The sequence below is a fragment of the Corvus kubaryi genome, unplaced genomic scaffold (assembly GCF_017639235.1).
Source record: "Corvus kubaryi isolate FWS band 111438036 unplaced genomic scaffold, C.kubaryi_AGA036_p1.0 split1-37173, whole genome shotgun sequence".
Taxonomy (NCBI): domain Eukaryota; kingdom Metazoa; phylum Chordata; class Aves; order Passeriformes; family Corvidae; genus Corvus; species Corvus kubaryi.
Window position 1 is genome coordinate 166,431 of NW_024582074.1, and position 24,028 is coordinate 190,458.

At 50.1% G+C, this 24,028-nt stretch overlaps 2 protein-coding genes across 3 annotated transcripts in view; both read left to right on the forward strand.

Moving 5' to 3' along the window:
* MSI1 (musashi RNA binding protein 1) overlaps positions 1-15,617 on the forward strand; it is a 30,566-nt gene extending 14,949 nt beyond the window's left edge. The window contains exons 7-15 of one of the 2 annotated variants that reach the window (XM_042053914.1): positions 2,758-2,806; positions 4,823-4,905; positions 5,529-5,646; positions 7,308-7,388; positions 8,657-8,713; positions 11,526-11,594; positions 11,721-11,875; positions 12,356-12,421; positions 13,365-15,617. In XM_042053914.1, coding sequence (XP_041909848.1) covers positions 2,758-2,806; positions 4,823-4,905; positions 5,529-5,646; positions 7,308-7,388; positions 8,657-8,713; positions 11,526-11,594; positions 11,721-11,875; positions 12,356-12,397 — 654 coding nt within the window. In that variant the 3' untranslated portion in view covers positions 12,398-12,421; positions 13,365-15,617. The remainder of the gene's footprint in view (positions 1-2,757; positions 2,807-4,822; positions 4,906-5,528; positions 5,647-7,307; positions 7,389-8,656; positions 8,714-11,525; positions 11,595-11,720; positions 11,876-12,355; positions 12,422-13,364) is intronic. The other variant, XM_042053915.1, reaches the window with a different exon arrangement.
* Positions 15,618-15,697: 80 nt separating this feature from the next.
* On the forward strand, positions 15,698-19,821 carry PLA2G1B (phospholipase A2 group IB). The gene is made up of 4 exons (XM_042053916.1): positions 15,698-17,975; positions 18,049-18,208; positions 18,931-19,058; positions 19,661-19,821. Exons 1-4 carry the CDS (start codon positions 17,942-17,944, stop codon positions 19,780-19,782), a joined length of 444 nt encoding a protein of 147 aa, XP_041909850.1. The 5' UTR covers positions 15,698-17,941; the 3' UTR covers positions 19,783-19,821.
* Positions 19,822-24,028: the final 4,207 nt, after the last annotated feature.

The window sequence follows — 24,028 nt, forward strand, 5'->3', positions numbered from 1 at the left end:
CGCGGGCACCGAGCGCTGCGGGGCGGCTTTGTGAGCCGCTAATCCGGGCCCCAGCTGCCATGGCGGCCGCGTTGCCATCGCAACAGCCCCGCCGGCGGCCGCCTTTGTTGGGGCCCGGCGCAACCCAGCCAGGAAAGGCCCAACGCGGCGGTGGTGGGGGGGGAGGGAAGAAGGGGGGGCTGTGCTTCACCACCACAATAGCTGCCCAGTTATGGCTGGTGGTGGTTGTAGAGTCAGTGCAGGCACAGCTTTGGTGGGTGCTGGCTGTGGTCCCTCAGTTCGAGGGTCTGCCCAGGTTGTGTGTGGTATGAGATGTATCCCCTGTAGCAAGAGTTAGGGGGGATCTGGGCCCTGCTTTACCTCACAGGTGTGTGCTGAGACCACCCAGCTCAGCTCTCAGGTTGCCTTGAAAAGCGACATAAAGATGGTCATGTGTAGGTTTTAATGGCAATAAAATACATCAGTTATAGCCATACACAGAGTTGAAGCCCCGGAATTAAATATATGTATATACACCTATATATATATATATATACACCTATATATATATACACACACACACACACTTATATATCTGTATAAGATTTAGTTTTTAGCAGGAAACAGCTGTCAAATAGAGTACATGTGTTAAAATAAATACGTTTTTGCAAGGCAAGTTCATTTTGGGGTGCTGGGTAGACACCTGATCTCAAAGCAGAGCTGTAGGAAAAAGCTCAGAAGAATGAAGGCTACAGCTCTCCTCACAACATGAGGTGTGGTTTGGGATGAAGCAGTTGCAGATACACTGTCTGAGTGCTTGAGTGCTGTGGCAGTGCCCGGCCATTGCCTGGGATATTTCTGTGCCATGGGTTTGTGTGGATGTGCACTGGGCTCTGCCACTTGCAGTTGCTCCTGCTTCCCAGGCTCTGCAGAGAGGAGGGCTGGTCTGGCAGAGTAAGTTAGCAGTGGGCGTGTGCTCGTTGACACTTTTTTTTTCTTGTGCCCATCTCTCCTTGTGATGGGTTTGTGGTCTCCAGCTACCTGAGTTGGGAGTGGCACTGCCTCAGAGTGCCTTTGTCACAGCTTTGTCCCAGTGGGGAGGAGAACAGCTATTTCTCCAGCCTTCTTGTGAACTGGATGGGGGAATGGATCTAGATTTTAAAATGAACAAAACCAGATAATAAAACCTCTTGAACTATTTTTCAACCACATCGGGTTTCCCTCCAGCACATCACAATTGTGTTGTACCATGAAGGGAGATGGTGCAGATGCAGGAACAAGTGGCAATGGGGAATGACAGTGTGAGGAGCTGCCCTCAGTGCCCATTTCCCTAACTGTGTGTCCTGGGAAGTTGCTGAGGAGTTGCTTCGGGTCTGTGTCAAGGCTTATGTCCCCTGTGGCTCCAGCCTGGATGCTTGGCATGTTTCTCAGGTGTTTGTTTACTTGGCTGAGGAAGGCTGAGCCAGAATGGTAAGCGGGTGAGATGAGCGGGAGCCAGGTTGTTTGTTGTCACCTGGAGTGGATGTGTTAGACAAGGCCAAGAGCATCAAATATGATCTCTGTCTGCTTATGATGGTACTGGAAATGGCAGTAAGGCTCCTTCCATCCATCTGGCCGTGAGGTGGAGCTGGGTGTCCTGTGTTGTCCTGGGGGGCTGAGGGTAGGACCCTCTCCCTTTCCTGGCTGGGGCTGTGGGCTCTCTATTGGCAAAGCCCGTGGCTGCCTGTGCCAGGGCATGGGCAGTACTCTGCCCTCTCCAGTGACTGTTCAGGAGGAGGTAGCAATACAGATACTTCCCTGGGCGAGGCAAGGGAGTAATCCTGTGGAGTTGGGCGTGCAGGGCTTGCTGCTCGGAGAACGGCTGTCTCACATGGAGAAGGAGGAGGGCCAGGGCAGCTGCTGGCCAGAGACTGCTGCCACCTCCCCTGAGCACTTGCACGTCCAGTTTCATAATCGGATTAAGGCAGTGGTATTAGAGGAGGGATGGGTCAGTGGGACAGGTTTACACTGGGGCTTACACGGAGGGGATTGAAGTGTATTTTTTAACCCTGCTCGGGCTGACCTGTGGAGCGGATGCAGCTCGGCAAGGCAACACCCACGGGGAGATGGGGGGAAAAGTGGCACCAGGCGGCGATGTGCCGGGAAGGAGAGCAGCCCCAGGCCGGCTGGGGGATGGGATCCGGCCGCCCCTCCCCCCGGGAAGGCAGCCCCGCTCAGGCCTTGCAGTAAATTTGCTCTAATTACAGCCTCTAGCAGTGGGAAACCTCACTTAGAGGAAAGGCTCCTCGGGGGTGGGGGTGCTTCCCAGCTTTCCCAGGCAGGCTGTGTTGTCTAAGACCTCTGCTTCCCCTGCCGTTGGGAGGCCCCTTATTCCTCTCCCCTCTCCAGCTTTGCTTCTCTGCCCCCCTTTGATTCTCTTCTCCTCTGAGGCTGGGATTTGGGAACAATGCCCTCCCTGCTCCTTGGCCCCCGGCTGGAGCCACAGGCAAACAATTGGGGTCGCTTGTTGCCAGGGGCTGGGCTGAGGGGGCTCAGCTCGGCAGCACCTGCCCCGGGCTGGTGGAGGGACCGGGACCATGCTGGTTGTGGCTTGGGGAAGTGCCTGGTGTAGTAGCTTATGTGCAGTGCATATGTGTGCACACCCTGTTTCCTTCTTGGGGACAGGATTTCTCATCTTGATCCCCTCAGGTTTGGGGAGGGCAAGGAAGCTCTGAACAATTGTGTTGGAGGATGCTCATTGCAGCAGTAATAATCTGACTGCAGCCGTTCTCTTTGCAGGTGGATGATGCTATGCTGATGTTTGACAAGACAACGAACCGACACCGAGGTGAGAGCTGTCTTCTGGCCCTAGGAGAGGTTACTGCAGAGGGTTTGCCCCCTGCCTTGCCTAGGGAGGGGTCAGTATCCCAGCAGCAGGGGATGCGGGTCACAGCTGCTCTTTATCTTGCCTCTAGTCACCCCATTCTTTTGCATCTGCATCCTTTACCAGTGGCCCTTGCAGCACAGAGAGCTTTTGTCCAGTGCATTTCCTGTGCTGTAAACTTGTCGAGTTGCAGCTATGTGAGACGAGACGGCCCCCTCCTCTGTGTGCTCACCTCTGTGGCTCCAGCCCGCAGTGTGTGTCTTACCTTGTCCCGAGTAATCTGAGCTCTGGGAAAGCTGACACGAGAGCCTGAAGAGTGCCTGCTTCTCACCCCTTCCTCGGCCTGGAGCCCACTTATGCGCCCAGGTCACCTTCTCTTACCTGAGTCCTGCTGGTGGAGTCTGGTTACAGGATGGGAGCAAGGCTGTACTATTTGTGCTATCTGGACCCAGCCCATCCATGGGCATCCCTGCCTTCCTGGTGAGTCCTCAGACCAACTACCTGGTGGTGTGGCAGGGCTTGACACTTGCATCCAACTTGGAGATTTATTGGCAACAACTTGACCTGCAAACTTAGCTTCAGCCTCTTCCCAGTCAGGGTCAGTAACAGCCCTGTGCTGGCTGCTATCCCGTTGTTTGAAGCACTTCCAAGCACCCCTGCTCCCAGAGCAGTGAGGGAACTCTCCCTTCTGCTCTTGCTACACTCTGTGCCCTTCAGATTTTTGCTTTTTTCTAAAGCCATTAGATCTACTCTGACTGCCAGGCCTTGGCAGTCCGAGGATGTTGTTCCAGCTTCATCTTGAAAGGGAAGAAGTGTTAACCCCTGTTCCTCCATGTGACCCATGGAGGAACCAGTGACTGGAAGGCACCCCCATGGGTGCCTTCCAATCACTGGTCCAATTAGAGCTGTTAGGTGTTTGGGAAGCAGCAGGGAGAGCTGCCAGCCACTGTGTCAACAGTGAGGGGCTCAGCCCAGGGCACAGCAGGCCTGGTGGGGGTCTGCTTTTGACATCAGGGTTTTGCTGTTGAATTCCTGAACTCCTCTGCTTGTGGGTGTTGAGGTGAAGGCTGTGAAACTACCTGGGCACAGACAGATGGCGAAGTTTATTGGGAGGTGTTTCTGGCAGTGTGGAGAAAAGGTGGGGTTTTGGGCAGTGGATTCCCGTCTGCTTTTAAATGTTATTTTACAGCGCCATGGTATCGGCCAGTTCTGGAAAGCGGAAAGCTCTGCTTAATCCCAGCTTGCTTGCACGGCAAGCTTTAAGATATCCTCCCACCTGCCTCAGTTCTCCAGAAACAGCTGCAGTCAGCTGAGAGGAGTTCAGTCTGCCCACCCAAGGGGCTTTGCCAAAACTGTCAGCAAAGGGGTTGGTGAGAGAAAGGAGGTGTGAGCGTGGGCCAGGGGCCAGGAACATGCTGTCCTGTCTTACCCTAGATAAAAACCTTACTTCGGTGAAACTTTGCAAATCACTGTGCCTATATCTGCCTCACTGTATGCAGCTGCAATGCTGATCTGTGCCTGCTCACATGAGGCTTTATGGCCAGTGCCTGCGAGGGAACTGCAGGGTGTTCCTGCTGGTGGGGTGTGTTTAGTGAGAGTGGTGATGACCTGGCAAGCAGCTGTTGGTTTCCCCACCGACTCTTTGTGTGAGCATCTGCCCAGATCTCCCCAGTGTTACCAGCCATGTGGTTTGCCTCATAAATAGCGAAGTTTAAAAAAAAAACCAAACCTATTTTTGAGACCAATTGGGTGGGTCAGAGTGGGTGGGAAGTACAGGATGAGTAGGCGAGGAGAATCTATAAGAGGACAGTCCTGTTCTTGTGCATAAAAGCAGAATTTGCTGGAGAGGGAAGATGAGTGACAGCTGTTTTCAAAAGGGCTGATTGTACTGTACTTTTCTCCTGCTAGTAAAAGACTGTGAGTAGAGGGTTCAAACTGTGAGAGCTCTGACCTGATCAGGGAGTTTTGCTTTTTCTTTAGGATTTGGGTTTGTCACATTTGAAAGTGAAGACATTGTGGAAAAAGTGTGTGAAATCCATTTCCATGAGATCAACAACAAAATGGTGAGTGTCTGGGGCAGAACCTGGGGGAGCAGGGACAGAGGTGTGGGAGAGAGCAGGGCAGTGGCACAGGGGCAGGGTGTGAGGCACTTGAGTCCTGATGCATTTTCTCTGCTTTGGGGAATCAGATCGAGTATTTTCCCAAAAATCACAGCAGTCAGTCTGGGGAAGAAAGTCACCATATTGAGGTGAACAAGCATAATACTGAGTTCTCAAGGAGGAGAGCTAATTAAACAAGGAATTGTGCTGCGCTTGGAGGTTTTGAAGTTACACAAAACCTCGTGGTGGCCTGGGAGGGGACAGGTTTTACTTTTATTCAGAAATGAGGAAAATAAGGCTTTGAGACCCTGGTGCAGGGTCAGGTAGAACATCAAGGGCAGCACTAGGAGGAGAAGAAAAATGTTTGAGCTCCCCATTGCCTATGGTGGCTGCAGAGCAAGAAGGAAGGCTGGCACCATGCAGGCTGGGGACAGGGATGCCAGGGAAGGGCAGCGGAGCGGGCTGACGGAGGTGGCTGGAGCTGGGATGTGCTGTCATGCAGGCAGCCCTGCTTGGTCTGCTTGTGCTCTTTGGCCGTGTCCTGTGACAGCCTGTGATCCAGCCTGATCCTTACTTTCTTGTGGCAGGTGGAGTGTAAAAAAGCTCAGCCGAAGGAGGTGATGTCTCCAACGGGCTCTGCACGAGGGCGGTCCCGAGTCATGCCTTACGGGATGGATGCCTTCATGCTGGGCATCGGCATGCTGGGTAAGCCCCCGGACAGCTCTCCCGCGCTCCCCCGCTGCCGGCCGTGCCAGGCAGCAGCTTAGAGGTTTATTCCGGGAGCGGCGCAGTGGCCAAGGGCAGCGCTCCTCGTGCGGGGCCGGCGGCGCTGCGGGGGCGCCGGGACCTGTTCGCGATCGCAACTTGCCCTCTGCTGGCACCTGGAAAAACTGCAAACGTGCCACCGCTGCCCTGCGACAGCCCGGCCGGTCCTGCGATAGCCGGGCCGGCTGGGCACAGCCCCTGCGGGGCGGTTCTGCCTCTCGGCAGCTCCTCCACGGTCCCGCAGTGCCGTGGCGCACGGACAGCAATCCCTTCATATGGAATAGGATGTAACTGCAGAGCTGAGTGTGGAGTAATCTGCACCCAGGCATCTTCCTCCCATACTTCTACAGGCTTGCTGATGAATTAGTTGATTAAAAGAGCCCCTGAGCTTCCACTTGAAACAGTGGTCTGCGTAAATGTCCCCTCTGCCATTTAAAGACTGTTAAAATGCCTTTAAAGTTCTAGTTCAGTGTTATTTCACTCTGTTCCCTCCCTCTCAGGTACAGCAAATATCTGGTATTGCAGGGAAAGTGATACCTTTATCATGGGACTGTCTTGTAAGGAGAAATTGGTGACAAGCAGGCTGGGTATCATGTCTACCAATGCTCGTAAGGCAGAAGCATTCAGATAAAATTAAGAAATGAAAAAAAGAGTCATTTGTAGCCTCATTTTCCAGGTCTACAAAACCTCATGCCTAGATCTGAGAGTCAGCATGATCCTTCCAGTGTGAGTGTTGGTCCTGGCTTCTCTCTCTTCCCACTTTCACTGGAGCTCAGACCCAAGAGTACTGTTTGCTCAGGATCATTGCTGGTGTTGCTGGGCAAGGTGTACTCAGCCTGGCTCTCAGTGCTAAGCCTGCTGAGTAGCAGTTAGTCACTGAACAAAACCCCCAAAAGGGCATTTTTCCACCAATGTTTTCACTTGACTTATTGAAGGAAAATAAATCTCCAGCCTTTTTTTTTTCACTTGACTTATTGAAGGAAAATAAATCTCCAGTGGTTTTGGGTTTTGCCTTTTCTAAGCCATGTGGATTTTAAAGCAGCAAGATTCAAACTGAGTCACTGGGAAATCCACAGACTCATGTCTTGGGAGATCTCAAATCAAATATTAATCTGTGAGTCAATGCCCTGCATTCTCACAGGCTTGTTCCTGTAGGTGGTCAGCTTCCCGGAGAACAGCAGGAGTTGTGCTCCTGCCTGTGCCAGGAAGAAATATGCTTTGTACCTGCATTCACCAGCCCTTCTAGTGCAAAAGTGACTCAGAGCTGTTCAGCCATTCAAATGCCCCTTCCTCCTTGATCTCCAGTTTGTAAATCCAGCTGATGTATCAGAAAGCCTTAGTCTGCGGAGCTGTGAGTTTAAGAAGGAAATCTCCACGTCCTTACGTGTTTGGAGCAAGGAAAAATTAAATGGGTCTGCTAAAACTCTTCTGCAGGCTCGCACGCGTTTTGCGCTCTGCCCAGCACTCTCCTGGGGCTTCTGCTGTTACCCCTCTTTCTGCTGTCTAATGCCAAAGGATGGTCATGTTGCTCGTGAGCAGCCAGGTACTGCAGGCACAGACCTTGCCAGCTTGCAGTAACAGAGTCCTTTTCTCTTCCCCAGGTTATCCAGGCTTCCAAGCTGCCACCTACGCGAGTCGAAGTTACACTGGCATTGCACCTGGTTACACTTACCAGTTTCCTGGTGAGTAGAACTCCCTGCTCTGTTTTTTGGTCTGCCTTCAGGTGATGGGAGCCTCTGGCATGATCTATAACCCAGGCCCTGCCCCTTTCACCCTTTCCCCTGTTTGGTCTTTCTTTAAATTGAAGATGGATGTGGAAGGGGGATGGGAGAAGCCTGGAATAGGTGGGAACAGCCTGTCCTTCATTAGGATTATCCTCACACTGCAGTGGCAAGAAAAGCCCAAGGCTGCTCCGACACCATTTCTGCTGGCCTCCTCTGTAGGGCTGCTGCTGTGACACAGAAGGGCCCTGCAGCTCTGCCTGTCTCACCGCCTTTGTGTGTGTCTCTCTCTCTTTACCAGAGTTGCCACCACTCTGGAAGTAGAACAGAATGTTAAACCCTGTGTGCCAGGGAACTCCTGGGCATGCAAAAGGCAGGGGCCTGCAGCACTGCAGTTGTGTTGTGAACAGTGCCTGGACCACTCACCACCTTCACAAAGCATCTGCTTGGCCAGGGGGCTGCAGATCCCCTGCAGACTGGGTGGTTTCAAGCTCCCACCCCTGCCATGTGCTCAGAACATGGATTCTGAGATCAATGGCTGGAACCTGCTGTGCCGCAGCTGCTCAGAGCTTTGTGGGGCCTCTCCTCCCTCTCACTCTCTGCCAGGCAGGGAAATGAGGCAGAGCACATTTAAGGGACACACTGTGCTATTGCTGTTTTCTAGAGATGTGGCAACTCTGAGCATCCCTTCCTTACTCCATCCCTCAGTGTGATGGTTGATATATGAAGTTTTGATATTAGGGGCTGGGAATGAGAAGTTTCCCCTTCGCCTGAGGTGAGCCCAGGCTGACTGGCTGAAAGTTGCTGTTGCCTCCTGGCTGTCTGGAAGCTCTCCATGAATCCAGCTGTAGTGGCTTCAAGTCCCTCATTGTAAACCTGTGCCAGGCTGAGTGTGGCACGTACTGAGCACCTACTGGCCTTGCCGCTGACAGGTCAGATTGGCCAGGTCACAGAGCAGTGCTCCAGGGCAGACCTGAGGCTGCACATTGAAGCTTGAACTTGCCCTGCCCTGGCCACATTTATTCCAAGGATAAATGGATCCTTTCAGCCTTCAGGGCAGGAGTCGAGCACCTTTCAGCACCAGTTATAAATCAGTTTAAAGAAGACACTGGCCTGGTCGCAGTCTGGTTGCAGACTGCTCCCCCAGCAGACCCCGGCTGCTGTGTCTCTGCGGGGTCTCCCTTGGGGCATTTGATGAATTCCTAAGCTGTCTTGCATTTCGTTTTTAGAGTTCCGTGTAGAGCGGACCCCTCTCCCGAGTGCCCCCGTCCTCCCTGAGCTCACAGGTCAGTCCCACTCATTTCCTAAACTCACAAGCTGGAAGGGCAGAAGGGGGCTTTGGGCTGTTTCAGTGATGTTGCTGCTCCGCAGCCTCGTGCAGTTAGACTGGAAATGTGCCTTATTTCCTTCCTCTTTCATCTGGAAAGCTGGGGATGAAAAGATGGAGAGGCAGTCAGAGCCGTGTGCATTGCCTCTGAAAAGGGCCATGCAGGTCCTTTCCTGCTGCTTGCCTCATTTTTTGCTCCTTGCCCCAGGCTGTATGTAAACCAGATATGGAAACTGCAGAGAGCAGGGTGACTTCCACAGGTCTACAAATGGCTTTAACCTGAGCTGTTGCAAGAATGAAATTTGGAGTGCTGGGGGGAGGGAGAGGGTGTAGATGCACCCCTGGTTACTCTAATCCCATTTCCCTGGGCAGGAGGGGCTGCAGGGAATGCTTTCCCTTCTCTGGGTGGTGCAGCTCCCCAGCTACTCCCACACAGGCTTCCCAGGTAGGAGTGAGTGTGGTGGGACTTTGCAAAGTTCTGCAGTGCTTGTAGGGAGCTGTGGAACAAAATGGGAGCAGAGGATCATTGTCAGTGTGTTCAAAGTCCAAATGCCCTCTGGATCCTCAGCTCCCGGGGTGTGTGCAGTGTGTTCTCCCTACGTGATGTTCCTTCTGTCTCCTCTCCCCTCTATGGCCATGTTTTCCCCAGCTCTGTCCTGTCCATGATTTTTGTCATAGAAAAGCAGCTTTGTGTAGCACTCTGCTCCCTGTGTGCCATCTCATTTCTGTGGTCCTCCTTCCCAGTGCTTCCTTGCCCCCCCACCTGTTTCAGGGCTTGTATTTCTCTGCAAAAGGGTATGGAAAACCTTCCTGGGAAGCTTTTCTGGAATTAGCAGTACAAACAGGCTTGAAAGGGAGTTTCTGTGAAACAAAATTATGTTAATCATCAGGGACTCTCTACTGAGGTTGGTGGCCACCTATGAACAAATTTCCCTGAGGGAGGTGGGGGAAGACTAAATCCTGTCTCCCTCTTAACAAAACCCTTCCCTGACACAATGTATACAGCTGCATAAGCACCTTTGAGCCTTCTGATTAGCAAGCAAAGCAGATGGGGGTCCAGTTGTTTATTTACATGTGTGTTTTTCTGCAAAACCCATCACATTTGTAGCGAAATGTTGGTGACTTGGCAGAAGTGTTTTTCCCTTCATGTCCACCCCCGGCTGTCCTGTGCCTTTCCCTAGCAGAGGTGACTCACCTGATGCCTGGCTGTCACCGGTAGCCTGGGTGCACCAGGGCTCTGCACAACAAGAAGTTATTAATGCTGCTGTCCTGGCTGGATGCCACGTTAGCTTACAGTCCTGAGTGTCTCTCTGAAATACCAGCTGGAGGTCATGGCATTCTTCCCTCCTCGATATGCTTACCTCCTGTTAAACAAGCCCTGCGCAGCCGGCTGCGATTCCCATGTATAGGCTGGAGTTGGCCCCACAGAGGGCAGGGCCCCCGCTCCCACGAAGGTGCAGCGAGCTGTGCACTCAAGGGCCCTTGTGCCTTCAAGTGGCTGCAGCACACATGGGCTGCACTTTGTGGCTTGGCAAGGGGAACCAAATGGAGGGGATGGCACAGCCAGGGATGCACGCACAGGTGCTTTGTCACCACAACACAAGCCTGGTGTCTCAGTACGTAAGACTGCAAAGGCAAGAAGGGTTTTTCTTGGAAAAAGAACTGGAGCTTTTGAGAAGACCTCGCCTCCTTTCTCAGTAAAACCACATTCACTCGTGTGTTAGGGACTTGCAGCAGGGATGGGGTAGGAGAGTGGCTGCCAGAAGCCTTTCTTTCCCAGAACAGCATCTTTGGGGGTGATGTGAAGCAGCAACATGCTTGCATTGGCCCAGGGCCTGTAATGAGCAACTAACCCAGATAGAAGCCTCGTATGATGTTTGCTTGTAACAGGCTGGTGCCTGCTACTAAATATTCCCTCCTAAGCTAGTCTGGGTTTCAGCCTTTACATGATTGATTTGTTCTGACCTCTTTTTATGGTGCTCTAAACAGAATCACAGTGAATTTCACATTCAAGCATGAAATGCTGACCCAGTCATTTTAAGGGCAAAGAGAAACATACTGGCTAGATGCCTTCTGCCCCGAGGGCTGAATGCCTGTGGCAGTAGAGTTGGGAATTAGAACTGCTACATATAAATTAAGACTTAACTGTTTTAATTAAGCCATTTCTAGTTCCTGCTCCCTAGGTATATGTTTCCTGCTTTTCTACAATGAACAATGAGGTTTTGAGCAATTCAGGAGCAAAACTCAGTGTGAGAAGGATGGTAGATCTTGAGCAAAGAAATAGGGAGAAAGAGGCTATTAAAGAATAGAAAGAGGCTGTTATTCAAGAATATTACCAAGAGACAGAGGAGGGGCTGAGCCTCAGGATGTTAAGCTTCTGTCCTTGAGCTTTTCCTATTCTCCACATTCACTGCAAAATCTGGATCCGTAGCTTCAGATTAACTGCATCTTGCAAGCTTAGTAGTGACAGCATACATCTGAAATTGCCCACTTCTCATTCAGCTAGCTTTTCCATACCGTGCCTTTGGCTGCTCTGGGGTGTGGGCTTGACAGAGCATGGCTCGTGCATTCTGCTGGACGCTGGCAGTGCAAAAGAACACTGATAAATTCAGGGCTATGCATTTTCCTGTTGTCATCCTTGGATGTCCTCGGTGCACTAAGACAGTATGTATGTGTGGGCCCAGTATTTTGCAGTGGGAAATGAAGGCTGCCTTCGAGGAGTTTCCCATGTAGCCACAATGCTCCTGAGATGCCTATTCCTTCTTTTCCAGCAATCCCCCTCACTGCATATGGACCAATGGCAGCAGCAGCGGCTGCAGCGGCCGTGGTGCGAGGGACAGGTAACTCCACTTTCTCCCCAGCGGGGGAGTCTTGTCATGGAGGTTTGCCAAGGGGCTGTGGGAGGGGGGGTGGGATGGGGTTGCATTTTTGGGATCTTCACTACGTAGTTCTGCTGCCTGCTGTAGGTTCCACCCCCAGTCGCACTGGTGGGTTTCTGGGCACCACCAGTCCCGGGCCGATGGCAGAGCTTTATGGAGCCGCCAACCAGGACTCAGGGGTTAGCAGTTACATCAGCGCTGCCAGTCCAGCCCCAAGCACCGGCTTTGGACACAGCCTAGGGGTGAGTGCTCCCTGTGCCCTCTGGGGGGGAGGGAGATGGGGAGTGGGCTGTGTCTCCACATGGTGAGGGAGGTGAGCAGCAGCGGGCAGCCCCCTCAGCCTACAGCCTACAGCCTGATTTCTGTTTATGAAATACCACCCACTGCAGCATTGGCTGTGCCACTGCTGAGCCCCAGACCAAAGACAGACTGTGCAGAGTGCAGTGGCTCACTTGGAGTCCACATCCTTGGTTTCTGCTGGCTCTGCCTGATCACCACTCAAGGTCCTGATCTCCAGACCTTTCCCAGATCTAGCTCAGGCTTTCCAAGAGCCTGTCTTGGCCCTGACACAGCATCCTGCAGGGTGATGTGCTCTTTAGACCTGGCACCTCCAACTGAAAATAGTTTCTCTGTCATCTGGGCCATGACTGAATTTGTCGTGTTAGTAATTCTTCTTCACTTTTCTTTTGTTTAAGAGTGGGGTTTTAACTCTTTCTTCACAGGGTCCCTTGATTGCAACAGCTTTTACCAATGGGTATCACTGAAGCTGGGGACCAAGGAGGCAGGAGGTAAGAGACCTTTGAACAGGAGCAGGTAAAGAGAGAGAGAGGAGTGAGGTTCTCAGCTGGCCCCTGTGCTCGGGCTCTCAGCTGAAGCTGTGGATGTTGCTGTGAGGCTCCATGGCCTGGCCCAGTCGGCGGGAGGAGTCCTGTGGCCAGCCTGGGGCTCTCTCCTGCACCAGAGGCTTGGCAGGTTGGGTTCCTACTGAATGCTCCCCAGGCTGGGAGTGGAGAGTGTCTTAGTGTCTGGCACAAAGAGGAAGAAAATGAAGCACTGACAAAAAGAGAAAACATCTGCAGGGTTGGCCAGAGTCACAACCCAGTGGTGATCCTGAGAGAAAAGCTTGGCTCTTCTGTGTGGCTGGGGAAGCCTCCACCATGCAGCTGGTTCTTCTCACTGCTGCTGAGACCAGTCTCTGGGAAGGGAGGTTTTTCATCTCCTGCCTGGGAGAAGGGCAGAAGGAAAGTTTGATCAGTTCTAGTTTTGGTCCTTGGATGGGCTGAGAGGGAGCTGGTGGATATTCTTTGTTTGCTTTACAAATATGATTGAAGTTAGCTGGCTTGAAATTTAAAATAAATTCAACAACCAGCTTTTCAAAAAGGAGGGCAAAAACTGGAGGGAACGGTGTCCATGGACAGGAGCCCATGGCAGCCTGGCAGAGCTGCACTGAGCTGAGTGCTGGGGAAATGGCTGAACCCTCCTGCTATGTCCCAGCCCTCCCACGGGCCAGGCCACATGGTGTGTGGGACCTTGTTTCCCAGGCCTGCATGTTGCCATTAGAGATGGAAACGTCTCTCCCATGCCCTGTCCCAGCGATGTGCAGAGCAAGACTGTGTTGGGGCAAAGTTTGGGTATTGAGATCACTGTCAGATCACACAGGAAGAAAACCCCAGAAGGAAAGCTGTGGTTGTTCTAGATCCTGTCCCTTCCCTCTCCTGCTATGTCCTGTAGATTCCCCAGTGACCTAACCGAGGACAGTGAGCGGCTGGAGGATCTGGTGAGCCTCGGGGGATGAGCCAAGGTTACCTTTCTCTTGAATCAAACTGCACACTGCCGGCTGGCTGCCAGGCTCCTGCCACCCTGCCCGATCTCTCCCTTTGACCAGACCACACTGGACTGAACCTGAGGAGATCATCTCGCTTTGTTACTAACCACCGACGGTTTACGCTTCCCCCTCCCTGCCCCCAGCCCACTGATTCTTCTTTTATTTATTTTATTAGCTGTTAGTTTTATTTTTTTATTTTATTTTTTTATCGTTTTTGGGGGCTGCCCCTTCTTTTTGTTGTTTGCTCTTTCCCGAGCTAGTAGACATATTTTATGAATTGGCTTTGTGATTGTGTTAGGTAGTTTTCATTGAGGAGTATTTTTATTTGGCTTTGAAACTGTTTTGAATATTTTCAACTGTTGTTGTTGTCGTCAGTGTTTTTAAAGCACGGTATGTAACAAGAATGCAGTTCTGAAGGGAAGAAAGAGACAGAGAGCAAAGGCTGAGAGGAACTGCTGTATTTCTATTTTTTTTAAAGAAACTGTTTTTAATTGTTTCTGTTTTGTAAATGTGAGGAATGTGAGGCTTTGAAAAGTGTGAAACTCCAAGGATCCGAAAATGTTGGACATCGCTATGGAACAAAACAAATGTATATTTTGCTAAGTGAAAAACACTATCCTTACAGCTGAAAGATTTTTTTTTCCCTAGGTTTAGTTTTACGTGGGGTTTTCTTTTCCTCCTGTATAATATGTAAATATTGTGAGCTGAACCTGGCTGCTGCCTGCAGCCTGGCTCCAAGGAGCCGCTCCAGGTCCTGGACTTGGTGCCACAGCGCGAGCAATACTCTCCAGCAGAATCCTGACAGGACTTTGTTCTTTTTTTGTACACCTTTTACTGTAAGATGAGATGAAAGGGGGGCGGGGGGGGCGGGCGGGAGTGAAACGTACCAGCCATCGGCTGTTTTGCTGAGCGGGTTAAAGCTGCTTTGAATTGCTCGATGTACAGACTCCATCCCTGGGCTCTGTAGCGCCAGCTCTGGGCTGGCTTAGGCAAAGGGCTTTGCTGCCGTTGCTTGTCTTGGTTACTTCGAAAGGAATTCGCTCTCCAAACAATATCGCTTGCATCAAGATTTCCTGAGAAAGGGGATCCTCCTCCAGAGACGAGGGTATCAGAAGGGGTGTCAGTCAGGGGGAGATTTGGGTAGTCGTTCTCTGAAGGGCAAGGCTCTGGGATGGGGATTCATTAACAGGGGAGAAAAGCATTAGGGTGGTGATTTGGGGGCGGGTTAAGGGCTTCTCAGGGATTATATGAATTATAGAATTGCAGCTTCCCGTTTGCTTTACTCTGTGTTCTGAAGACTGTGGGAATTTGTCAGTTGTCCTGTGCGGGTGATCCGGTCCCTTCTCCAGAACCTGCTGGAGCTTCCCCTGGTATGATCCAGGCCCCTGCTAACCAGCACTCTGCCAGGGGAGGCCTCCAGCAGGAGTACACAGGGCAGGTTTGGGTCTGGATTTCAGTGAACCAAAGACCTTGTTAAGGGGGGTGATTAAGCCTTTTATTAAGATGCAGCCAAACTCTTTTCCCAGGGAAATAACAGCTTCATCTTAAGTTTAAAAATCATTCCCTCTCTTCTCCCAAACTGAGCCCCTATAAAGGAGATGGGCATTTAGAAAAGGACTGGGAGGGCCACAGTGCCCACGGGGCCCTTCTCTTCCATCTCTCCCCTGTCTGCTGGAATTTGTCCTGACCTGAGCGATGCGTTTGGAGAGTTCTGTTTAGTTAAGAAGGTACTTAACAGATCAGTACTGAAAACACAAAGCAATAATTTTTGTTACTGAGACAAGAGTCTGTATGTCTGTTTTTTTAAATATTTCCTAATTAAAGAAGAGCTGCATTTTATTGGGTTTATTTTTATTCTATATACTTCAAATTTGGGTCTGCAGACAGCGCTTTCCTCCCTCTTGGTGTATGCGCTGAGCTGCTTCTGTGCCCCCTCCAGACATCCTGGGCCAGCTGTGCTGCTGCTGGGCTGTGAGTCACTCTCTAGCCACTGCCTGGAGGCTAGGGCTCTGGTTTCAGGGTGGGCATTTTTTTAAAAGAAATAAAGCTGTGTTTTTAAGCCAGTAAGTTATTACACTCCAATGTTTGTTCTCTCCACACCTGTAACCCTTTTTCCAGATTTCAGTTTTAAATTCCTAATAAATTATTTGAAAACTGTCCTTCTCTGTCATTATTTGGGGGTGCGAGGTTTTCCAGTGGGGGAGATTTCAGGTGAACTTAGACTTGGCAGGAGTTGCATCCCGCCTCAAGGATAAAAGCCCCAGGCAGGTCTCTTACTCACTGTTATGCTTCCCTACTTGGGCAGTGGCCCAGTTTATAATGTGAGGCAGATCTGGTTTTAGTAGAGATTGTGTCTCTTCTCTACATTACGGAGGTTTTGTTTAAGTATTTGTAGGTTCAGAAAAGGAGATAATGTGGTGCTTAGAAGTTAGGCTCATACCCTGGATTCAATTGACTGTGGTGGACCAAGGAAGCTAGATGTAAGAAAGTAAAATGTGGAGATGGGAAGTAAAGTCCTTAACAGACAAAAGAGAGAAAGGAGAATTTTAACAGTGTAGAATAGTAGGGAACTCTGCAATGGGGCTTATAAAAAAGTCTTAAAAATAATTTAAGGCTTAAGCCTGTAAGTTGGAACCAGTTAAGAGGTTGAAATGCACTCACAAGTGTACTGAGGACCAGTGGCTTTGTATACAGCACAGGTTGGGGGGAACCAAAAATAGCATCGGTGAAAAAATCTTTACCCTGCTGGGATTTTTCTCATGAGGCACTCTTGTAATGCTCACATGCTTGCTTTCCCACACTTGGTGATCCTTTTGTTGAACTAAAAATGTAGGAAGTTGTTGATTTATGATTTTAAAAGGCCACTTGACTGGAAATTTTATAGCAAACATCAATAATACATCAGATACTGAGAAAAGAGGAAAAAGGAACCACAGATTCCTATGTTTCATAGGTACGAAAACAATTTTTTTTTTTTAAATGGTAAAAGCAGAGAAGACAGAGAGCACTTAAGTGGATATTGAAGGGAAAGTCGGCAGATTGATCTGTGGACAAAAGTTTAAATTGTTTTTTCTGAACTAACTGTGCATACAGACTGTCCTTTACGTCGGCCTTTAATGTTTGTTCAATACTCTGTTAGAACACTGAGAATCTTAAATCTGCAACTCGGCATCCATTTGGCTGTAGGTAATCCATGAGTGGGGAGCCCCAGAATGGGAGCGGTTGAAGAGATCAAAAAAGTTGGAATCGATCTGGTTGTTCAGCACCATGTCTAGCTTTACCTAGATGTCCTACAGATATGTCAACATCCAGTGGGTACTGTGGGTACCCTGGTGTAGTTTCAGACCCTATGAGGAGGAAGGTGTCCTCATCACCCTTTTTGGAACCTACTGGTGGGTGGTGAGCCCAAAGTTTCCTGCATGAGCACTCTGGTATATTGGGCTGTTGCAGAAAGGTGGCCTTTGCCTCCTCCTCTGCTCTTAAAAGCTGAGGGCTTGTTTGGTGCTTTGGAAATCAACACAGACTTGACAATCACATCTAATAACTGTATCTTGAGTGTGTCAAAATGCCAAACCTGTAGCCCTGAAAATGCCAGAGCCTCTGGGATCTAAATATGAGTGCAATGTTTTTACTTACCCAAGGCTGATTCCAGGAAGCTTTTTCTTACCCATTTTTTTGAACTTCTTTCAAGGTTCCTAACTCAGCTCATCCCTTGGCACAGAGGACCAAAGGTTCTTAACTGGGTTCTGCATTGGTGTTGGAGAAAGAGAAACTGCTCTAAGTTACTGAAGTCTGCTGTGTATGTTGAAACTTCTAAGCCCGGTTCATTTCCAGTGTAAATTGCTTAAGGCCACATAAAACCAGATACTACTCCTTGTTTAAGCCAAATAGAGAGGTTTTCCAGATCACTTGGCTCCTGTTTCTTGCCTAGTAGTACCTCCTTCTCTGTGGTTTTAAAGTAAAGAACAGCTTGATTTTTTTTCAGTTCAGCTCATGCCAAATAGTCATTTGATGTGAGTGGACAACCTGTACCTTATTTTCTGCATTACACCAAGAGAACCCATGGAGAGATACAGGATTAATGATAAGTGGGATACCATAAAAAGAGGATGCAAGCATTAGTGGCAGGTACTTAATTAGTGTGCCAGAAACTTCCAACTGAACTACCACACTGCCATTATTTTTTAGTAGAGAGCCCTTAAAAATATCCAGGTCTTTCAGGCTGACTTCTAATAGTAGCACTACAAGAATTTAATAGTAAAAATCTAGAGAGCAAATATTTGCCTTTCTGTCTTTCATGGATTTATCTCAATTGGCCTTCAACTGGTCACACCACAACCTGCCGCCCACAGCCTCTGATGGAAGAAGTCTGCATTTAGTAACATAAATATTGGCTGGTTTATATCACACCCATGTCAAGGTGACCCTGTTGTATAAAGACTCATTTCCCTTAGCAGCAGTCTCTGTGTCAAGTGCTGCGAGAATGAAGTTCCTGGCCCTGCTTTTCCTGCTGTCAGGTGTGTAAGTGCCCTTGCCCTCGCACTGGTAACCCTGAACCTGACACTAACCACTCTCTGTGTCTCTCCCCAGTGGGTGCAGCTAGCACTGAGGTCTCGCCCCGGGCTGTGTGGCTGTTCCGCGAAATGATCAAGTGCACCCTGCCGGGCAGCTACCCACTGCTGGACTTCGCTGACTATGGCTGCTACTGTGGCTTGGGGGGCACCGGCACTCCAGTGGACAAGCTTGACAGGTTTATAAGACTCTACTTTTACAAACCTCTTTCCTTGCTTGTACTTTTCTGGTTCAGCTTCATCTCAGCTGGCCCTGCCTGTGAACATTTACAAAACTCTCTGGCTGCTGTGAACGCAGCTTTTTCTCACAGATGGATTCAAGGGGAAAAGGATGTGCGCTATCACACCTTGATGCCTTATTACTAAGACAAAATATAATTACAGCAACTCCTCTTTTCTCTTCTATGGCAGCACAGTGTGCTCATTCAAGCCTTTTTTTTGCAGCAGTGCTGGGCCAGCAGCCTGGATGCAGCTCTGCACACTCTGCCCAGTGCTTGACCATCAACATGTGCAGGGCCGGATTGCACTGCAAAATGCTAGGAAATGGCATGGGCAATTTAGAGACACACAAGTCTGACAGCCAGGTCTTGGACTGTGTTGGCTGAGAGCTTGTCAGCTACCAGGCACTGAGCGGGTGTGTAGGGTAAACACTGGCTTTTGCTTTCCCTGTGCCCAACAGACAAGTGTGAAGATGCTCCTGTAAGTATATATATGTACTAGAACCGCTTGGACCATGAGCTGGCACAACTTTATCCCATTGTGTCTGCCCTCTTATCACTGGGTATCTTTTTTTTAATTGTTCAGTGCCTTGTCAAAGCAAATCTAGCATATTTGTGTGTCTTACAGGTCAGTTGAGCTTGCAATTCTGGTATTTTCTAACCTTTTTCTCCTTATTTCCCAGGTGCTGCCAAGTACATGATAACTGCTACACCCAGGCAAAGAAAATGGAATCCTGCAGATTCCTCCTGGACAACCCCTACACTAAGCTGTACCACTTCAGCTGCTCTGATGGGCAGATCACATGTAGCAGTATGTCCATTTCCACATCACTCCAGATGTTCTCCAGTCTCTCTTAGGAAGGCACAGGGCTGTGTTACATTCGCACCAGTGCAACTTCTTGCCAGGGGAACTGGTTGTTAAAAGGAGGGCACCTCACACAGGCACTGGAACAAGTATTCTCTATATAGCCCACAATTTAAAGTTTTATGAAGATATATGGTACGGCAGGATATAGGGAAGCCTGTCTACTCTTCAGGGTATTGAGTACTTTTCTGGGAGGCCCTGTAATGGCAGTATCCAAGAGATCAGTATGTTAACTGCGAATTGCTATACGTCTTCTGCCAGACACCTCTGATGAATAGTGGAGACTTTACAGGGCTCTGGAACGGAGGTAAAGAGCAGAGAGGCTGGCAAATAGGGCTGCAGGGAAGGGAGGAAGGGGCAAAGAGAGAGATGGCTTGGCTGGAACACAAAGCTTTGGGGGCAGTGGGTTAGTGGGGAGAAACCTGCGCACTCCCAGAACGATGGCAACAGTGAAACGAGTACACCTTGACAGCAGAAATGCCAGCCCGAGTCACTGCAGCGCCTAGCGAAGGAGCCGCGGGCTCTGACCGCTGCTCTCTCTCCTCCAGGCAAGAACAAGGAGTGCGCCTCGTTCATCTGCAACTGCGACCGCGCCGCTGCCATGTGCTTCGCCAAGGCGCCCTACAACCCCGAGTACAAGAATCTGGACACCGAGAAATACTGCAAATAATCGCCCTCATGTGCCTCAGGGCGGCCGCAAGACCAAATAAACAAATAAATAACCTAAACCGGTACTCCTAGCCGCCTCCTACCGCCGCGCTGAAGGGAAAGGACAGCGGGCGAGACGGGAGGGGAGAGAAGAAGGGAAAGAAAGAAAGAGGGAAAGAGAGAAGGAGGGAGACCCCGCCCCCTCTGCCTACAGCCCAGTGTGGCGCCTGCGGCGTCCCCGCGTTCGCTGATTGGCCCTTGGAGGTGGCGGGGGCGGGGGTGGGGCGGGGCGCACCTGGTCGCGGCCTCGGGCTCCCGCCCCTCAGGTACCCGCAAGCTGGGGGTGCTGCGGGCGGGGCCGTGGCTTCCCGCCCTCACCCTCTCGCGGCTCCTGAAGGCAACTGTCCCTGCTTGCCCTCACGCTCCTGAGGCTCCTCAGGGCGACCCTCTCTCCCTTACCCTCCCGAGGTTGCTCAGTGCTCCCCTCCCGCCCGCCTGGGGCTCCTCAGGGCGCTCTTCCCGCCCGCCTTCATCCTCCCGAGACTCTCCAGGCCATCCCTCTCGCCCGCCCTCACTCTGACGGCCGCCTTCACCCTCCCGCCGCCCTCACTCTCGCGCAGCTCCTCGCCCTCCCGGGACTCCTGAGGGCGCCCTTCACGCCCTCGCCTCTGCCGCCCTCGCCTCGGGCTGCCCATGCGTTAGCCAGAGCACAGCGGTCCCTCTTCCCCGGGGCATCGCTGCGTGACGGTCTTGAGCTGTTTGGTGCTCCTTTCTCCTGAGGGTCTCCTGTGTGCATAGCCCGGGGAGCCCTTCCCCTGCCCGGTGCTGTTCCCAGTCAGGAGCTGCAGGGAAGGAGACACTGTTCCCATTTAGGAGCTGGAGAGAAGGAGGTAATGTTGGCCTGGAAGGCAGGGAGCCCTTCTGAGGGACACTATCTGCCCCACTTTTCCAACCCTGCCAGGGTCCTGTGCCAAAGCTAACCCCCACCCTTGGTACCAGTTTTGCTGGCAGAGGCTTTTGGAGGTGTGGGTGAGCTCCCAGGGCAGGGTCTACACACACCTCTGCTTGCTGGCAGGGCATGAGGAGGGCCCCAGTTCATCATCAGAATGAACTGTACCCAAACATAGAGCAAAACCCAAGGATCTGAGAGTGGTCTGGGAAATGAGAAACATGGAGAAGGATGAAGCTGTCTTGATATGTTATTGGAAGGTATTTGCAATGCCTTCCTACTGAAAGTAAATGTATCTTTGAGGGCATTAGAATGATAATGAGAAAGGATAGTGAATTGCATTTTGTCCTAGTTTTGTACCAGTATTTGTTGCTTATTTGTCCTCAGGTGTTTGTGTATATGAATTTTCTGGAAACATTGAGTACTTGGAGTCCTCCACAGAAATCTTGAGGATCTTGGATGACATCCCATCATATGGCCAAAACGAGTCATTCTTAGGGCTGGAAGAGCAAGATGAGGCCTCCTGTACTCACTCTCTAGCTTAGATTCTCTGAAATTATTGTTTGTAGAACAGTAAAGTCCCTAAGTAAATGTTATTAAATCCCCTTGTGATAAATCTCATTGTAGAGAAAAAAACTAACATATCATCACTGTCTAGAAGGAACACTGCACCTTTGAGCTGTATTATCAGAAGTAGGGAATATTGCTGGAGTGCACTGGAAGCATTTCAGAAACTGTTAGTATGAATTTTGCCTGTAACAGGAACTCTAGATTTGAGGTGAGCAGTATATCTACTCCTGGCATTCAGCATTTAGGGCACACTAGCATTCCATGGATAAACCTTCAGAGATGAAGGCTCAAATTCATTCCATATCTGTCTTACTCCATATGGATTTTATAAGCATGTACTTATGTTTGGTCCCTTGATCATGCTTCTCATTCCCATGCCACTTTGATGGCATGGGAATCCAAACAATCCAAACATCCCCCATCTATAGGGAGCCTTCCCACATAATGCAGTGTCAGGCCCTAATGAATGGCTCAGGTGGGGAGGCTGAAGGGGTTGAGCAAAGCTGCTCATTAGGGCTTTGAGGAACGTTGTGGGAAGACTGTAAGAGCAGGGCTAGTGACTGCTTGAACTTCCAGTGTAGGGGAGTACAAGGAGTTCGTGAAGACCTTCTGCCATGCTGGCCTGTACTTCTGTTCCAAACCAGAAAGGAATTGCCTGGAACACAAAGTATCCCTGTTTTCAGCAAGTGGGAGCTCTGAGGCCCTACACAGCACCACAGCTGGTGCGCGAGATGCTGGAGGGAGAGCAGCTCCGTGGGCTCACACTGCAGAAGTGAAGTCTCACTCTCTTCTCTATTGTTGTTTTCCATGCCAAGATTTTTCACTCCCTGCAGGGAGAGCTGAATTACTCTTAACTATATGGGCATTGCACAGATGAAAAAGAGTGCTCCAGCAGAGGTGAGACATGCAGACAGCAAACAACTCTGCTCATGGTAATGATCCTGTGTCAATTTCTGCTTGGGCCTGGAGACAATTCGAGACACTTGCACTGTTGCTTGTCCTCTTCAGGCTCAGCTTCTCTTTTTCTCTGCCATTGTTTAGTTAGTGGTGCAGAAGGGAAGAAGTGCAGAAAGTGGTACTGGGGTATCTTTCCTTAGTGGGAAGGGAGATGACAGCGAGCTGCACACAGAATTGCAGGAACAGTCTGGAACAGTGGTTTTAAAGCCCATCTGGCTTGACTCTACTGCAAAGGCTGGGAAAGGGCGATATCCCAGGCACTCACAGGGCGATATCCCAAGCAGTCACAGGGGAAGAAGCATGCTCTAGATGGTAGATTTAGTCATCTTCACTCCACTGAACCTCCCAAGTTCTCCATGCCCTGGATTTTGGGTCATTTTCCAGAAGTAATGAACAAGCAGGTGTGTCAGTAGGAGCAATCTGACTATAAGATGTGGGAGGCTGCACTTATACCACAGGTACCAAAACCTCTGGGCCATCTGAATTTTCTGCTGCCCTCACTGGAGTTCAGTATATGAAATACCTTCCTCAGGCTGCTGGGCTCAATTACAGTTTGCTCTGAGAATTTGCCCAGAAACAAAGACAAGATTTGCCAAATAGGAAGTAACTTTTATTTGCTTTGGGTAACTCCAATCCCACTGTCAGAGGAGCAGAAGAAAAATCCATTATAAGTTACTCTAAGCTCCTCTATCCAAGCTTCAGGAGAAACAGCTGTAAGAAAAAGGGAAGAGCAAAAGCTGTTGGTTCAGCTAATTTCATGCCACGGCTTTTGGTGTAGGAATTTTAGGCTCTCTCAGGCATTTCTCATGCGACCAAACTTTTTAATGGTATTTTGGGGAACAAGGTAAGAAGTGAAGTCCTCTGATCCTGCTCTAAAAAAGTCAATTTTAGTAGTGCTGGATCAACTTAACACAAAAAAGAAGGAACTTCTTCATCTCAGCCTCATATAGTTGTATATATTCTCATTAACATGTAGTAATAAACCATGCATGGGAAATTTACTGTAATTTTCATTTATTGTAAGCCATGGTCCTGGCGGCTTAAAAGTATGATCAGTGTCCAGTTGGGGTAATGACTCATCTGATAGTGATGCTGAAGAGACACCTGACTCCCCTCCCATAGGCCTGCAGAACTAGAGAAGAGGCAGGGGTAGATGTGGGACGTTTAGTTACCTGTCACAGAACTCATTCTAAGACTTGTTTTAGACTGCTTGGCAATGTTCCCACACCTTCTCAAAATGCTCTACTAGCACTGAACCTGCAGCCTCTGGTTTTGACACACCAATGTCATGCAAGTTTCAAGGAGGGGGAGAAGATGATGTGGATAGTGAGAAGCTCAGCCCCAGCTCCTCTGCTGAGCAGGCATCAGTGTCTCTTCTTACAGGGAAATCCCTATATGAAAATGTGATGTATGTGGAGATTCTGCTGTGCTTTAGGCATGATTTCTGCAATAGCTTTGGTTAGTGGGACAGCTGTACTATGGACAGGGCAGCTAAAGATGGAGTGACATCTGTGAGCTTTGTTCACTGCCAAACAGCAGACACCTGAGTCACTGGAATATGGAGTCACCGGAATAGGGAGTCACCATTCAATGACAGCAGAAGGCAGGTGGGAGTCCCAAACTGTTCTTGCTTGGCTTCTAAGTGAAGCTCTCTCCCCTCTAACCCAATACAGCCAAATCTTGAAACGTGTTAAGCATCTTAGTGCCCTCTACCTTCTGTAGAAATTGGATGTCTTATGTACCCCTTTGATTCTGTGCTTTATTTGCTCCTTCCTGGCATGGATTTGAACCA